The sequence below is a fragment of the Danio rerio genome, chromosome 3, assembly GCF_052040795.2.
Source record: "Danio rerio strain M-AB ecotype USA chromosome 3, GRCz13ab, whole genome shotgun sequence".
Taxonomy (NCBI): Eukaryota; Metazoa; Chordata; class Actinopteri; order Cypriniformes; family Danionidae; genus Danio; species Danio rerio.
The window spans coordinates 32,497,946-32,514,123 of record NC_141023.1 but is presented as its reverse complement, the minus strand read 5'-3'; the positions used below and the strand labels follow the sequence as shown (position 1 = coordinate 32,514,123).

The following is a 16,178-nucleotide window of genomic DNA, read 5'->3' as shown; positions in this document are numbered from 1 at the left end:
CAGCATTGATTATTAAACCACACTGAACTGTACTAAACTGAATTTCAACTCTAAAAACTGACACAGCTACTAGAACGTCTATGTTAAGCTGCTTTGACAATCTACATAGTAAAAGTGCTATAGAAGTAATTAATAAAGATGAATAAAAGTGCTATCTATATATATATATATATATATATATATATATATATATATATATATATATATATATATATATATATATATATATATATATATATATATTCTGTTGCTTGAAACATTCCTTTATTGCATCAAAAAAGTGAACATCAAAAGTTACATTTTATATTTAGCACCAAGTGAATGTTAACTTTGATCAAAGGAATATTATAAAAAGTGATTTTATATGGACTACTTAATAGATAAGAGCAGTATTACCGTTACCTTATTTGGTAGAACAAGATATGAGTAAACCCTTTGCACACAGAAATATCAGTTATTTGATTTATTCACTTACACATTAAACAGTGTAAACTATTAAGGGTGCAATCTTGTGAAAAACAGACTGATTTTGCAACTTATTAAGCTTATACAACTTCAACATTCTTTGTTAAAAAGAAAAGGGATGTTGAATTTTGTTGACTAAACACTTTTTAGAAAACATGGTTATAAAGGAAGTGACTGATTCGATTGAGTGGTCCAGTTTTTATCTTTTTGTCTTGAAAGCAGCAGTAGTGTAACATAAACTTTAAATGCATATTCCTACATTTCTACACAACACAAGGATCACAATGGCAAGATTTTCTCTTCTCACTTGGATATTGGGTAAATTCAATTTTCGATCTTTGCACTTTCCATTTTTAATTACATTTGAAGGACTTTTATGAGAAACATTTACGTATGTCACAGTTTTAATATTACAACATTTCATCTTTAAAATAGTTTGGTTTAAAAACTGTTGGTGTTTCTTTATGAAATGTTTAAATAAAATGTATGTTTATTCGTCATATCAGGTTTTTGGAGAATTATCACAACTTGTTCTTTCATAAAATGAACTGAAGCTGCTGATTTGTGCCCTGTGTTGTTTTTGATTGATTGATTCTGAATTAAATTTGACAAACATCCTATTTTAATCCCTTTTCTAACAGTTTATGTGTGATTTGAACTGTTATTAGTTGTTACTGAGTAAAAGTTAGTTGGTAAAGTTAGTTAAAAAAAGTCCTAAATTAAAAAGTCAATCAGCATAAATCTTTTCAGTGGGTAGGGTCTGATTTCAAAATGATATTAACTGCCACTAACTGAAATGAAAATGACTTGTTCAGTGATTTAAAACTATTTAATGTAAAGAAATAAAGACATTTGTATTTATTTAATGCATACTGTTATTTACACACCAGCTTTAAGAAAAAAATATATATAATTTTGGATAAACAGTGATAGGGCCTATATCATACAGCCACAGAGCCCTGACCCTTCACCGCCACAGTAACAGTTCACATTTACCAGTAAATAGTTACTAATGCCTTTTATATGTTGTTTGGTACTGTGAAGAAAGGTATTTAATTGAGCATGAAACCGCAGTAAAATTACACTTACACCCACACAGTCATAAGTATTAGATGGAGTACCCACCAAACTCACTAGAGGGCACTCCAGCTATCTGTTAACTTCACCAGCCGTTCATCAGACTACACATGCCATCATGCTTTGCACACACCATACTAATGTACCACACCGATGTACCACACTACCACACCTTGACTAAGGGCTGTTGTTTCGTGTCATGAACTTTTCTGAGCCATCTCTTGTTTCTTGTTTATTTTATCCCTGCCTGGTTTGTTTAGGATTTGCCTCTTTTTTGGATTATGATTGCTTTCTGCTTGCTCTTTTTTTTTGTTATGCTTTTTGGATTGCCCCATGTTGTTGCTGTCTGCTCCTTTTGACCAATGCCTGAACGACCATACCTTATTTAAATAAATAGCTGCATTTGAAACTCCACCTGCATTGCCACAACTTCGTCCATTACACACACAGACCAAGTGTGTATTTTATACAGCCATTGACAGACACATAAGCTTACGCAGAGTTATTTAACTCATTGGGGAAATTATCAAAACATTAAATGCATTCTATTCCCTGAAGATTCAACTTTATTTTAAAACATTTGCCCGCAAGGGTAAGGAAGTAGTCCAGGAAACGCTCACAACACTTTTTGAGCTTCTCATTTATATAAAACCCCTTTCATAGTAAAACATATAAGTTGAGTAACATCATCGAAAAACCTTATGGTCTGCATAGCACCATTTAACAAGAGTGCTGCATGTGTAGCACCTTTGAAAAAGTGGTCCTGCATGGCCTATCAAGAGTTTACCCTATAATTAAGAGCCAATGAACCTCTTTTAGTGCTATTTAACAGCATTTTTAAAGTGTACCTGCTTTAACATTATGTTAAAAATTTTCAATAATTATTTTGAAACAGTACTTTCATTTTATACATTTCATGAAAATTGTGTTGATTAAATGTTGTTTACGTTAGACAGCAGAATTAGCTTATTATAAAGTCAAATAAGAATGAAATCATATAGAAAAGGTGTGTGGACTAACAAAATAATTTACAATTAAAGTTGCCATGTCTCATGTGGTAGAACTTGTTTATGTACATGCGAGTCAATGAGAGAGGCGGAAGTTAGTGAGGCCATGCAGGGCATAAAGCTTGGACTGGTCTGGAACCCCACCCCCAATTACAACTTAATTGTGTGGAAATGTGATTGTATGGTCATTTTGTTCTAAAAAATATCATTTAACATGATACTTTTTGATTGGACTATTTTCCCATGACACTACTACTAACTCTCAGCTATGACGTATTTTGAAAGTATTATCTTTCCATTATTGGTAATAAAAATGATTAAAAAAAACTAATGGAACTGTCCTGGAAAAAAAACAGGACATTTGGTCATCCTGACATGAAGGAGAAACGCATTGCCATTGTCAACAGCATACACGTGCGTCAGAACAATTGCCTTGTCCGGTGTGGACAAAGTAGTAACAACAGGAAGACATAGCAAAAGTATTGTTTCTTTCACAGCCACTGGAAAAACTTATTGTAATCTTCTCTATCATTAGACTGCAAGAGGACTCCATCATTAAGTTGTTGTAGTACTATTATGATTGCATCTCCCATTTATTATCCTTTTTAGAAATATATAAAAAAAATTATAAAATGAAAAAAGTCGAGGGTGACGCAGTGGTGCAGTGGGTAGCATGTTCGCCTCACAGCAAGAAGGTCACTGGGTCGCTGGTTCGATCCTCGGCTCAGTTGGTGTTTCTGTGTGGAGTTTGCATGTTCTCCCTGCGTTCGCGTGGGTTTCCTCCGGGTGTTCCAGTTTCCCCCACAGTCCAAAGACATGCGGTACAGGTGAATTGGGTAGGCTAAATTGTCCGTAGTGTATGAGTGTGTGTGTGTGTGTGTGTGTGTGTATGTGTGGATGTTTCCCAGAGATGGGTTGCGGCTGGAAGGGCATCCGCTGCGTAAAAAATGTGCTGGATAAGTTGGCGGTTCATTCCGCTGTGGCGACCCCAGATTAATAAAGGGACTAAGCCGACAAGAAAATGAATGAATGAATGAAAAAAAGTGGACAAGCCAAAAAAGGCAACATTGTAGAAGTGTGTTTTTGATCTTCTCCTAAGGCAGTTTTTCTGTCCATTAATACCGTATGTCAGAAATTTTTGAGAATCAGAAAAGTTTTTTCCTAGTAAGGTAAACTATTGTATTTAAAAAGTTTTAGAACAATCTTTTGAAAAGCAACAACATGCAATGTCAGTAGACTTTGTGATTCATATTTGTTTGAGCTGCTGTCTGATCCCCAATTTCAAAATGATGACACAACTGTGTAAGCTCATAATAAATAATAGAGATGTAAAACAAAACTTAATAAAAACAATTATTAATAATAAGGCATTGATATGATGCTAAATAGGTACATTCGAGGATCTGATGTTTCTTGTGTCCAGTGGGACATTTTCAGTTCTGAAAGTCAAAGGAAATTGATTTAGTACAATACTTATATCTAAAGCTCAAGTAAAAGCTGATTTCACAGTTAATTTACCCTTGAAATAATATTGTATATGTAAAGCAAGCATATGTAATATCATTATCTATTACAGTACATCAAACAATATTAATTTTTGAGTCCACTCCAGTTTTAAATGTTTGTTTTTGTTTTGTTTCTTTTCATTTCAACAGCCAGTGCTCTAACTTCTATAACTGGTAAGTATAAGACTTTTTATCAAAGAAGTTTGATTCTTACATGACATGACAAAAAGCTTTAGCTTGTCTTTGTTTAGCCTGTGAAAATATGTGTTTTATCTACTGTATTCTTATCAGGATATTCCCTCAGACTGATTAATGGTAATAATGACTGCTCTGGGAGAGTGGAGATCCTGTATAATGGTGTGTGGGGAACCGTGTGTGATGATGACTGGGACATGAATGATGCTGCTGTGGTGTGCAGACAGATGGGATGTGGAGGAGCTGTCAGTGCACCACAGAGTGCTTCTTTTGGCCAGGGAAGGGGTCGAATTTGGTTGGATGATGTGAGATGTTCAGGAAGTGAATCCTCACTCACAGACTGCTCACACCGTGGTTTTGGAGAACATAACTGTGGACATTCTGAAGATGCAGGAGTTGTCTGCTTAGGTAAAGTCATGTTTGTTTTGTCCACATACAAAATGTTTCTGTATGTTATTTCTGTTATTTGAAAATGATGTTGTCTTAATTATTAAACTGGATGTTTTGAAAATATATATTACTTGTTTAATGAAAACAGCAAAATGTCTAGTTTATAGATATATACATTATATAAAATAGTAGCCAAATAAGCATTCTAATCATGTTGTGTTTATAAATGTATGTAAGTGTCAGACGTTAGATTGGTCGGTGGGTTTCATTCATGCTCTGGGAGAGTGGAGATCCAATATAATGGTGTGTGGGGAACCGTGTGTGATGATTCCTGGGACATGAATGATGCTGCTGTGGTGTGCAGACAGATGGGATGTGGAGGAGCTGTTAGTGCATCCCAGAGTGCTTCTTTTGGCCAGGGAAGTGGTCCAATCTGGTTGGATGATGTGGGATGTTCAGGAAGTGAATCCTCGCTGATACAATGCTCACGCAAAGGTTTTGGAGAACATAACTGTGGACATTCTGAAGATGCAGGAGTTGTCTGCACACAGGATAATGGTAAATCTAATTTTGTGTAAAAGTGTCATCGTATTTTACTGCATTAATCTCTGTAGTTTTGTGTTTTAATGGTTTTAATTTTCGCTGTACTCTTTTAAGGCAAGCTGTCAGACATTAGACTGGTCGATGGGTTTGATTCATGCTGTGGACGAGTAGAGATCCACCACAGTGGTCAGTGGGGAAGCGTGTGTGATGATAACTGGGACATGAATGATGCTGCTGTGGTGTGCAGACAGTTACAGTGTGGATCAGCCATCAGTGCACCTCATAGTGCCGCATTTGGTCCAGGCAGTGGATCTATCTGGCTGGATGAGGTTCAGTGTACGGGAAGTGAAGGAACTCTCATTCAATGTTCACACGATGGACTGGGAAAACATAACTGTAATCATGGTGAAGATACTGGTGTTGTTTGTTCAAGTAAGTGTTAAACATCTTGACAAATTTTTGGAAACAACAGCTATCAAAATTACTGTAATATTTGTCACTAAACATTATTAGCTTTAAATAGTTTTTATTCATTCATTTTTTTTATTTATTTTTTTATTTATTTATTTATTTATTTTGCAGGTGAGCTGCAGATGGCGAGTCTTGCTCTGATCTCCACACATTCAGTTGTTTCTCCAGGAGAAATCGTCCAGTTCAGATGCTCAACACCTAAACCGAGATGCAGTGCTAATGCTGAATTCCAGCTCTTCATAAACGGATCATCTTTATCCTCACAGACACATGTGTCAAATGTGACTTTCAGCATTAATGTCGACGTCTCGCATCAGGGTGAATACAGCTGTCAATACTCTTATCAGAACAATACAGTCAAGTCACCGTTGAGTAACACTGTGACCATCACTGTGGGTGAGTGTGCTCAGTCTATATTGCACACTTCATAGAAATTAATTAACTCTAAGTTTATGCGTTTTTGTATTTGTGCTGCAAATTTGTAAAATGTCGGACAAAATGCAGTTAATTTTATTTTGTTCAAATCATTTACACTTTTTCTAAAGCTGTTTGAATCTAATGCCTGAAGCTCTGTAACCACATCAGTGTATGTTTCTTGTTTTCTAGTGCACTTGCCGCAGCCCAGTATTTCTCCCAGTGCCCCTGATGGAGGTTTTTTTTTTATTTCAACAGCCAGTGCTCTAACTTCTGTAACTGGTCAGTAAAAGACTGTCTTTTCATCAAAGAAGTTTGATTCTAATTACATGACATGACAACTAACTTTAGCATGTCTACAAGTTTAGCATGTGAAAATATGTGTTTTATCATTCTTTTATTTTTAGCAAGATTTTCTCTCAGACTGGTGAATGGTAATAATGACTGCTCTGGGAGAGTGGAGATCCTGTATAACAGTGTGTGGGGAACCGTGTGTGGTGATTACTGGGACATGAATGATGCTGCTGTGGTGTGCAGACAGATGGGATGTGGAGGAGCTGTCAGTGCACCACAGAGTGCTTCTTTTGGCCAGGGAAGTGGTCAGATCTGGATGGATGATGTTGGATGTTCAGGAAGTGAATCCTCACTCACAGACTGCTCACACCGTGGTTTTGGAGAACATGACTGTGGACACCATGAAGATGCAGGAGTTGTCTGCACACAGGGTAAAGAGGAATCTGATTTTCTGAGGTCCAACTGACATTGTATTTTACTGCATTAATCTCTGTAGTTTTGTGTTTTAATGGTTTTAATTTCCGCTGTACTCTTTTAAGGCAAGCTGCCATCCATTAGACTGGCTGATGGGTTTGATTCATGCTGTGGACGAGTGGAGATCCTCCAGTATGGCGAGTGGGGAAGCGTGTGTGATGATAACTGGGACATGAATGATGCTGCTGTGGTGTGCAGACAGTTACAGTGTGGATCAGCCATCAGTGCACCTCATAGTGCTGCATTTGGTCCAGGCAGTGGATCAATCTGGCTGGATGAGGTTCAGTGTACAGGAAGTGAAGGAACTCTCATTCAATGTTCACACGATGGACTGGGAAGACATAACTGTAATCACGGTGAAGATGCTGGTGTTGTTTGTTCAAGTAAGTTTTGAACATCCTAACAAAATTTTGGAGAAAAAAGCTATAAAAATTACTGTAATATTTGTCAGTAAGCATCATTAGCTTTAAATAAATACTTTTTTATATATATAATATATATTATATACTATATATATATATAATATAATATACATATATATATATATATATATATATATATATATATATATATATATATATATATATATATATATATATATATATATATATATATATATATATATCACTAAACATTATTAGCTTTAAATAATTGTGTTTTTTTCTTTTGTGTGTGTGTGTGTGTTGTTTTTGCAGGTGAGCTGCAGATGGCGAGTCTTGCTCTAATCTCCACACATTCAGCTGTTTCTCCTGGAGAAATCGTCCAGTTCAGATGCTCAACACCTAAACCGAGATGCAGTGCTAATGCTGAATTCCAGCTCTTCATAAACGGATCACTTTTATCCTCACAGAAACATGTGTCTTCTGTGACTTTCAGCCTTAATGTTGACGTCTCGCATCAGGGTGAATACAGCTGTCAATACTCTTATCAGAACAATACTGTCAAGTCATCTTTGAGTAACACTGTGACCATCACTGTGGGTGAGTGTGCTCAGTCGATGTGTTCACTTTTTATTTATGCTGCAGATCTGCAAAATGTTTGATAAAATGCAGTTCATAAAATTCTTTGTACTTTTTGTTCTGTAACCACATCAGTGTATGTTTCTTGTTTTCTAGTGCACTTGCAGCAGCCCAGTATTTCTCCCAGTGCTCCTGATGGAGGGTTTGTCGTGGGCCCTCAGGGGCCAGTGATCCCCAGAGGCCACCGTTTCACTATCACCTGTTCCACTAAATCTCAGTTTCCTGGAGGCTCTTTCTACCTGTTCAGAGAATCAAATATCCACAGGATTCAACGGTCTGTCAGTATCTCTACATCCTTCTCCTTTCCTGAGGCAGAATATTCAGATGAGGGAATCTACAGTTGTGTTTATGAAGTCCGTGTCTCCTCACGCTCCTTCCGTTCCTATGCCTCTGAACTGCTGCTCATCACTATAACAGGTACTGATGTGTACGAGTCTGAACACAAGCTGGACTGCTGCTAATAAAAGTTGAACTCAAACCGTGTGTGTTTCTCTCTCAGCATCTCTGCTTCCTGCTGTCATTGGTGCTGCACTTTCAGCCGGACTGCTCTTACTGGCCATCCTCATCATCGTCATGTTTCTTAAGAGGAGACAGAAAAAGAAGAAGAATGATGAAGCTCATTTGAAGTGCTCTTTCAGAAAAGGTAACCTTGAATTAATTTTACATTAAAAAAAAAGATTATTTCTGTCTTTATTAACATCTCTAAATGCATTATCGTCCTTCATATGCTAATGCAATAGGTGCAGCTAATACATATGCAAGCTCATCTGCTGACAACAACTATAAAGAGGATGATGAGGATGATGATTATTATGAGAATGTGGAATTAAAGTTTAAAAACTTGGATCATGATGACTATGAGGAGGATTACATGAAGGTGGACGTGGGCTCTGAAGAAGACTATGTCAATGCGGACATTACAAAAAATAAATGTGTGGCAGACAAGTCTGATGAAAACATTTATGAAAGCTATTGTGATTAATACTGAGTCAGTGAGTCAGATCATTACAAATGTTGCTGCTTCAAGCAAATAAAATATGACAGAACCCAAACAAAAGAATAATTTTAGTTGGTCACTGTATTTCTATTAGCAATGATTTATTCAATAATCAGTATGTGGATTATGGCGTGTGATTTTATATAATATGAGTCAAATGTTGAAAAAATAAAACATGCAACAGAACAGCAATGTAATGTAATGTAATGCTTTCATTTATCATGATTCACATTGTCTAATTTGTTTGTTAATGTGATGAGACATTAACTAATTTCAGCATGAATTGCTGAATTTGATTTGCAACCTGGCTTTTCCTAAAGCTCCTTAAAAAATGTATCTGTGCAGATAATTTAAATGTATTAGTTGATGTGGCAGAGGAATATTAGACTCCAGAACGGACCAGTATTACACTATGAATTCCTAAAGGATAACTAAGGGAATATTGGTAGGGCTTACTTGTGCCAAACTAATGTTATAAATTTGTTAATTAATAATAATATAATATAATATAATATAATATAATATAATATAATATAATATAATATAATATAATATAATATAATCGGATGGATCATTTAGCGTTTCCGCGTGGAGTTTGCATATATTTTAATGTTTTCCCCGTGTTGGCGTGGGTTTCCTCTGGGTGCTCTGGTTTCCCCCACAAGTCCAAAGACATGCACTATTGGGGAATTAGGTAACCTAAATTGTCCGTAGTGTATGAGTGTGAATCAGTGTGTATGGATGTTTCCCAGAGATGGGTTGCTGCTGGAAGGGCATCCTCTGCGTAAAACATATTTCTGGATAAGTTGGCAGTTCATTCCATGGGGCGACCCCTGATTAATAAAGGGACGAAGCCGAAAACAAAATGAATGAATTAATGAATAATATTTAGTTGTTAAAATAATGTCATATTTGTTTTGTAAATACAATTAATCTGTTTAATTGTATTTGATTTATGTATAGGATTATCTCAGTGTAAAATAACCAATTGCCAAAACTGTAAATACATTTAATGGACTTTCAACTTAATCACAATTTAAATCATTTTGTTAAAAAAAATTATATTATTATTCATGACACAGAACTACAGCAGTGTGCCTGAAAAGCAACATTTTGTCACCCTTGTCATACTTGTGTGCTTGTGAAGGATTAGTTTGCTCCAAAAGAAAAATTCTGTTATTTATGTCCAAAGCAGTAAGACTTTTGTTCAAGATATTTATCAAGTTTGAGAGGTTGAAAGTATTTTTACCCAGAAAAATACAAAGTAAATAAAAATTAAATAAAATAAAATTTAAAAATTATTAGCCCCTTTAAGCAATTTTTTTTCAAAAGTCTACAGTACAAACCATCATTACCCTATTACCCTAACCTGCCTAGTTAACCCTAATTAACGCAGTTAAGCCTTTAAATGTCACTTTAAGCTGTATAGAAGTGTCTTGAAAAATATCGAGTAAAATATTATTTACTGGAATCATGACCAAGATAAAATAAATCAGTTATTAGAAATAGGTTATTAAAACTAATATATTTACAAATGTGCTGAATTTTTTTCTCTCCATTAAACAGAAATTGAGGAAAAAATAAACGGGGGGGCTAATAATTCTGACTTCAAATGTATATATAAACCATTTGAAGGTTTGAAAGGGCAGGGTTAAAGTGTGTAAATCATTTTTGTTTCAGGTTTTTTTACTGTTTAAAAAAACCTTAGGCTTAGGTACATTCCCAGTTATTGTTGCAGTAATCAAAGCAATAAATCAGATCACTGTGAAACTATAATTTATGGATTTGGTTTGTATATAGAAGTTTATATGTACTGTAATCACAATCTGTTGCACTAAAAATTAACTTGTTTATCTGTGAGACATGTAATAATGAAAGTACATAGTACTTTTATTTTTACTTTCATTTTTAACCTGTCAATGGTTAAACAGTAGCCTAATTAGTTTTACTCTACCAGGATGTAGCAATGAAATCTTCATTCAATGCTGACCTGTTTTACAGCCAACCTGTTTCCACTGTTTTCTTTCCTTAGAAAACAAAAGCATTTGTCTCAACCACAGACTGTGGTCACACAATCTCATCTTAACCCAGAGAAATGTCTGTATTTAAAAAAAGGATGAACATTATTAAAAGTAGCTTACACTGTATTGCATTGTACTGTATGTGTTGAAAGAGAAAGAAGGGTTGGAACGTGACAGACAACGTGATTGGCACAACTTTACTGAGCTATGATTGGTTAACGCTTTAGTGAATAGTTTGGGTTCAGTAAGTACTCTATGTGACTGCGTTGTTGATTAGTTTGTCATTAAACGTTCATAAATTCCACAGAATGCACCACAACAAATCAATAATGATGGCAACTGAAACCACGAGCAATGAATCAGGTAAGGGCTTCATCTGGTTGAATAAAATAATTGTGTAAAATGTTACTTGTTCATGCTCATCTGCAGGTTTCATTTCATTATTTCGGCACATTTGGTTGAAAGAAAATAATTTAAATAAATTTATACTTAATCTTACAAAAATGTTTTACTAGCTGTGGAAAAGTGTGGTGCTTCAGGAGGACAAACAGCTGAATTTAGTTTGTAACTTCTCCTTTTATTTATTGATTGAATTGATTTATACATTATTTATATATGCAGATCTTTCAAAACGATCATAAGACAACAATGGGTGTTATCCAAAAGTTTTAGGACAACTTTGATAAAAGATTTTGATCCACTTCAAATGTTGACTATTGTATGTTCATATGTCTTTCTTTCTTTAAGCTCACTTGCAACGTGTACAAATTTTGAGTGATTTGCAATTTGCAATTGTGTTGATTTTGAATTTTTTTTCTCATTCAAAGAAAGTTTAACAAAAACCGATGGCTGTAATCAAAGGTAACTGCTTAAAAAAGATGCTATGTATTTAGTAATTGTACAGTTATGAGATTGAGTTACTCATTTGTCACATTGTACAATAAAATTACATTAGCCAATTTATTTACTAATATTAAGTAATAATAAGATAGACTTGTACATAATTTATTAAGATTAGTTAATTTTAATTTCAAGAGTTTCTAACACAACATTAAAATCCAAAATTGTACTACTTAATATTAGTAATCCCTAAGAGTTAATAAGGACTCACAACGAATTTATTAACGTCAACAAAGATTAATAAATGCTGTAATAGTAGTATTGTTTATTGTTTGTTCATGTTATGATTGCATTAACTAATGAAACCTTATTGTATGATACCGTTATATATTTATGCCTTAAATGTTATGTTATTTTACATCTCATTTATCTTTGTCTTTAGTGTGTATCCAAATCAAGAGTATGATATGAAGCACGCGAAGCGAGGATTGGCTCTCATCTTTAACCAGAAAGATTTCAGTCTGCTCGGACTGAAAACCCGCAAAGGCACAGATAAAGACAGAGACAGCCTTGTTAGCAGGTAGTTGATGCAAGATATGCCGATAAAAGCAAGTATTTTTTTTCCTGTATTGGATTGAAGTAACTGAACTGTAATTAACATTCTGATTTTGTATGTTTTTTGTTTGTTTGTTTGTTTGTTTGTTTGTTTGTTTGTTTGTTTGTTTGTTTTTTTAAGATTTGAAGAGCTGGATTTTGAGGTGAAGGCTTATAATGATTATAGTCGGGATAAAGTTTTGAAGGAAATTAAAGAAGGTACAACAACTATATTTTTTATTTCTGAAATGTTTTAAGAAGCAAGAGTTAAACTTGAGTATTGTTAAATGCAGCTTCTCATCAACAGAATCTTTGTCACTCTGTTAACTGTCATGGCGAAAGGCATTGTTCATTTTCCCACATCTTAAGTTTTGTTTTGTTTTCTGCTGAATTCCATATATCCATTGTTTTCCTTTGCAAATGGTTATTGTCAACAATTCTTTCAGGTCTAACTTTCTCATTACTTTTCATTTTTGTGAAGCAGGATTAGTAAAGTTTAACATTTTTTTAATTAATACAAAAAAATGGCACAGAGTGATCATCCTCTTCATGGTCCACTTCCTTAAATAAAAGTTGGAAAACCTGGTTTATCATCTCAGGAACAGAGAAATAGAACAGCACAAAACAAGGGAAAAACAATATGCTTGTTCCACCACACCTTTGGGCATTAGACTGTTTAATGCAAATAATGTGGATGCTCAGGGGCTTTCAGTAAACAGCATCTGTGCTTTATAGCTTTTTAGTAATTTTAGCTTTTTAACCATTTTGATTTTTGATTTTGCATTCAGGTTGTGTATGAATGGCTTGATGTAGACGTAACATTTTTATTTTGTACTGACATCTGGATGTAATTTTTGTAATAATGTATTATTCATATTGATATGCAGTAAGTAAATAAACCATCCCACATAGCAAATGTTTTCTGGGCCAGCTCCGGGCCACACACTTTTCTTTCGGCCCAAGTACCACAAAGAATGACGGTCCTGAAGTGGCCCATAACTGGATTAAAGACACATGGGCCATAACCGGTCCGAATCACAGCCAATTTATTACCCTTGACTAGACCCACATGGAATCTGTGCTCAGAAATCAGCAGATTTTAAGCTATCATTAATTCTGTTTATTTACTTAAGTAAATGTGTGTAAATCTAGATTTATTCAGTTTTTTTTTAATTAAAGTAATATTATTGTCTAATATGAAAATGTTCATCAAATTTTTGTACAATGCAGTTTGTACAGTAATATTTTCTGTATTTTAGTAGAGATATTATATGAGAGACTTGCTTTGTTTACTAAATGAAGTGAATCTAATTGGATTTGCATTTTAAACATTAAATAAAAGTTAAAAAGGTATTACTTTTTATTTCATATACTGTATTAGGTTTTAGTTATGACGCTCCCAAAATAATTCCGCAGAAATCCGCAGATTTTTACAAAAATTCTCTGCAGTAATAGCAAAAAACATCTGCAGATTCCATCTGGCCCTACCATTAACTGGCCCTGAACTGCACCAAAACAGGTTTATTATTGGTACCGATTCTCAGCTAAAAGTAACCATATCAACACCAACATTTAACCAGAAACCCCAAAAACTGACCCATAACCCAACCTAATTGTACCTAAACAATGTGAACAATCACTACACTAATCTGGGCCACACACCTCCCATCCACAACAGGCCCAAATGTAGTTTGCCGTCATGCATGCAGTGCCATCATTGCCATGCATGGCCCACATTCGGCTGATATTATGAATGCCAGTGCCGACAACACGCCAGCAGTGCCATAATGAGGCCACATTTGGGCCAAGTCTTTTTGCTATGTGGGATCTTCATAAACAGTGACCAAAATATATATTTTTATTGTTGTATTGACCACAATTTTCTTTTGCTTTCAGTCGCTGCTGCTGATCATGTAGACGCAGACTGTTTCGTCTGCATCTTTTTAAGTCATGGGGAAGATGGCCATGTTTATGCCAATGATGAGAAGATCAAAATACCGGAAATCACTGATTTGTTCAAGGGGGATAAATGTCGTGGTCTTGTGGGAAAACCCAAGATCTTTATCTGGCAGGTAATTGTGCAAAATGTCCTTTGTGATGTACTGCATCACAAATCAATGTGTGAATTTAGATCTCATTTAAATGTGTGGTTTCTTTGAAAAACAAGGCTTGCCGTGGTGACAAAAAGGATGATCCTGTGGCTCCAATGAGTGCGGAGGACAGTGATGATGAAATGGCTGTAGATGCAGGAGTGTCTAACACCCTTCCAGCAGGAGCAGATTTCATTATGTGCTACTCAACAACTGAAGGTCAGTGTTTATATCCTTGCTTTGTTGTACCAAAATTGTCTAGTTCTTTTTCATCCAAGTTGTTTAATCCTTTATACAACTTGGATGCAATGTACCTCCATTACTTTACCATATAATGTCAGACTTTTAAAAATTAATTGCATTGTTTGTTTTCTTTTAAAGGATTTTGCTCTTTCCGTGATCCCTTGAATGGCACATGGTACATTCAGGATCTGTGTGAAATCATGGGGCGTTATCGTTCACAACTGGAGTTCACCAACATCCTGACGCTTGTTAACAGAAAAGTTTCATTGCGCTCTATATGCGATGATCTTTCTGCTACTGGCACAAAGCAGATGCCTTGCTTTGCATCCATGCTCACCAAGAGGCTGTTTTTCAGGCCTAAGAAGTAATATTACTGTTTTACTCTATGACAATTTCAAATTGCGGGATTATATCATTTTCTTTTGGTGGGTGTGAATCTGCCAAGTAAGAAATTATCCTGGACCATCATTTCATTATGAAAATCTAATCCATACCTAATCCCTACCCTTAACTTTAAATAATTCCCCAAATCTGAAAGGATTAATATTGGATGACAATGATGTAGATGCACATAACCATAACTGTAAATTAAGCTTAACATAAACTTTAAATCTATCCCTTAAGTCTGACTGGCCAATTTTAGTGTTGTTCAGGAGCAAATTTGAGTTGGTTTCATTTTTATCTTATTACTGATTGGACCAGTCCTTTGATTTTGTGTTTTATCCAACGCATCACAATGACACTTGTTGTCTGAAGAATGAATGTATTTTGATATGACTTCAGACACTATTTGACAAAGAACAAAATTACTGTTTAATAAAGCAAATACTAAACAAAACAATCTGATTGAATGGATCTACAATGTAGTGATTAAAGCACTACATTGCACTTTTATATTTGGCTGTTTTTAATCCCTTCTGATGCAGTCTATCACTTTATTTAGTTAAAAAATGAGGTTTTTCAGTTTTGTCACACTTTGCAATTGCTTTGTAAAGGCTAAAAATAAAGTGTGTGATCTTTTTCCTAAGTAATGTGGCTTTTCTGACCTATTGGAATGTGCATTAGTGTTAAATAGGATGTGCTGCAACATGATATACAATGATTTCCATTATCTCAGTAATATTTTCTGCATCTGACCTGCATGTGAATTACATTCATTACAAATATGAATATGCTAATATATATATAATCTATACATTGCTGCATTTAGATTTCCATCAATTTCAGATTCGCATGGGATTCCAGCACCATTCTATATTATTACCCCAACAAATGTAAACAATGTAAACAATTTCCTCAACAAATCTAAAACAATGCAAAAACTGACTTTTTTATGCATCTTATGACTTCATGTCCTATTTTTGGTTTGTTTAGATGTCTTTGGTCAGTGTTGTGTTCATATTTCAGTCAAGCTGCACCAGAGTTTGTTTGGAAGTGGTCTCAATCTGCTTGTTTAGTGCACAAGGCAGCATTCACACAAAGCGATTGCACTGGACTGGTTTTAAATAACCCAAACTTGACAAGCGTGCACTGAACAGT

General features: G+C 34.9%; 2 protein-coding genes across 4 annotated transcripts; both read left to right on the top strand.

Moving 5' to 3' along the window:
- The first annotated feature begins 626 nt into the window (after positions 1 to 626).
- On the top strand, positions 627 to 9,041 carry LOC560447 (scavenger receptor cysteine-rich domain-containing protein DMBT1). Its single transcript, NM_001442826.1, has 13 exons — positions 627 to 783; positions 4,205 to 4,228; positions 4,346 to 4,657; positions 4,877 to 5,197; positions 5,297 to 5,614; positions 5,765 to 6,049; positions 6,260 to 6,349; positions 6,475 to 6,792; positions 6,901 to 7,218; positions 7,531 to 7,815; positions 7,951 to 8,271; positions 8,354 to 8,497; positions 8,595 to 9,041. Exons 1-13 carry the CDS (start codon positions 711 to 713, stop codon positions 8,834 to 8,836), a joined length of 3,051 nt encoding a protein of 1,016 aa, NP_001429755.1. The 5' UTR covers positions 627 to 710; the 3' UTR covers positions 8,837 to 9,041.
- A 1,889-nt stretch (positions 9,042 to 10,930) lies between these two features.
- On the top strand, positions 10,931 to 15,666 carry casp6b.2 (caspase 6b.2, apoptosis-related cysteine peptidase). Of its 3 annotated transcripts, none has more exons than XM_087243257.1 (7): positions 10,931 to 11,235; positions 11,700 to 11,733; positions 12,155 to 12,292; positions 12,449 to 12,525; positions 14,203 to 14,378; positions 14,474 to 14,615; positions 14,778 to 15,666. In XM_087243257.1, the coding sequence occupies exons 1-7, from the start codon at positions 11,181 to 11,183 to the stop codon at positions 15,005 to 15,007; spliced, it is 852 nt and encodes a 283-aa protein (XP_087099383.1). In that variant the 5' UTR covers positions 10,931 to 11,180; the 3' UTR covers positions 15,008 to 15,666. The 3 variants fall into 3 exon arrangements, with proteins under 3 accessions (XP_087099383.1, NP_001035069.1, XP_087099384.1); XM_087243258.1 differs by lacking the exon at positions 10,931 to 11,235 and adding an exon at positions 11,491 to 11,590; NM_001039980.1 differs by lacking the exon at positions 11,700 to 11,733 and having other exon boundaries at positions 11,156 to 11,235; positions 14,778 to 15,477.
- The last annotated feature ends 512 nt before the right edge of the window (positions 15,667 to 16,178 follow it).

What these genes read in the sequence shown, in the direction of transcription:
- LOC560447 (NM_001442826.1), top strand. Translation starts at nt 711, where the DNA reads ATGCATATTCCTACATTTCTACACAACACAAGGATCACAATGGCAAGA. An exon ending in TGCTCTAACTTCTATAACTG is followed by an intron (nt 4,229 to 4,345) that starts GTAAGTATAAGA and finishes TATTCTTATCAG; the next exon opens with GATATTCCCTCAGACTGATT. An exon ending in CACTGTGACCATCACTGTGG is followed by an intron (nt 7,816 to 7,950) that starts GTGAGTGTGCTC and finishes CTTGTTTTCTAG; the next exon opens with TGCACTTGCAGCAGCCCAGT.
- casp6b.2 (XM_087243257.1), top strand. Translation starts at nt 11,181, where the DNA reads ATGCACCACAACAAATCAATAATGATGGCAACTGAAACCACGAGCAAT. An exon ending in AGAGACAGCCTTGTTAGCAG is followed by an intron (nt 12,293 to 12,448) that starts GTAGTTGATGCA and finishes TGTTTTTTTAAG; the next exon opens with ATTTGAAGAGCTGGATTTTG. An exon ending in CCAAGATCTTTATCTGGCAG is followed by an intron (nt 14,379 to 14,473) that starts GTAATTGTGCAA and finishes TTGAAAAACAAG; the next exon opens with GCTTGCCGTGGTGACAAAAA.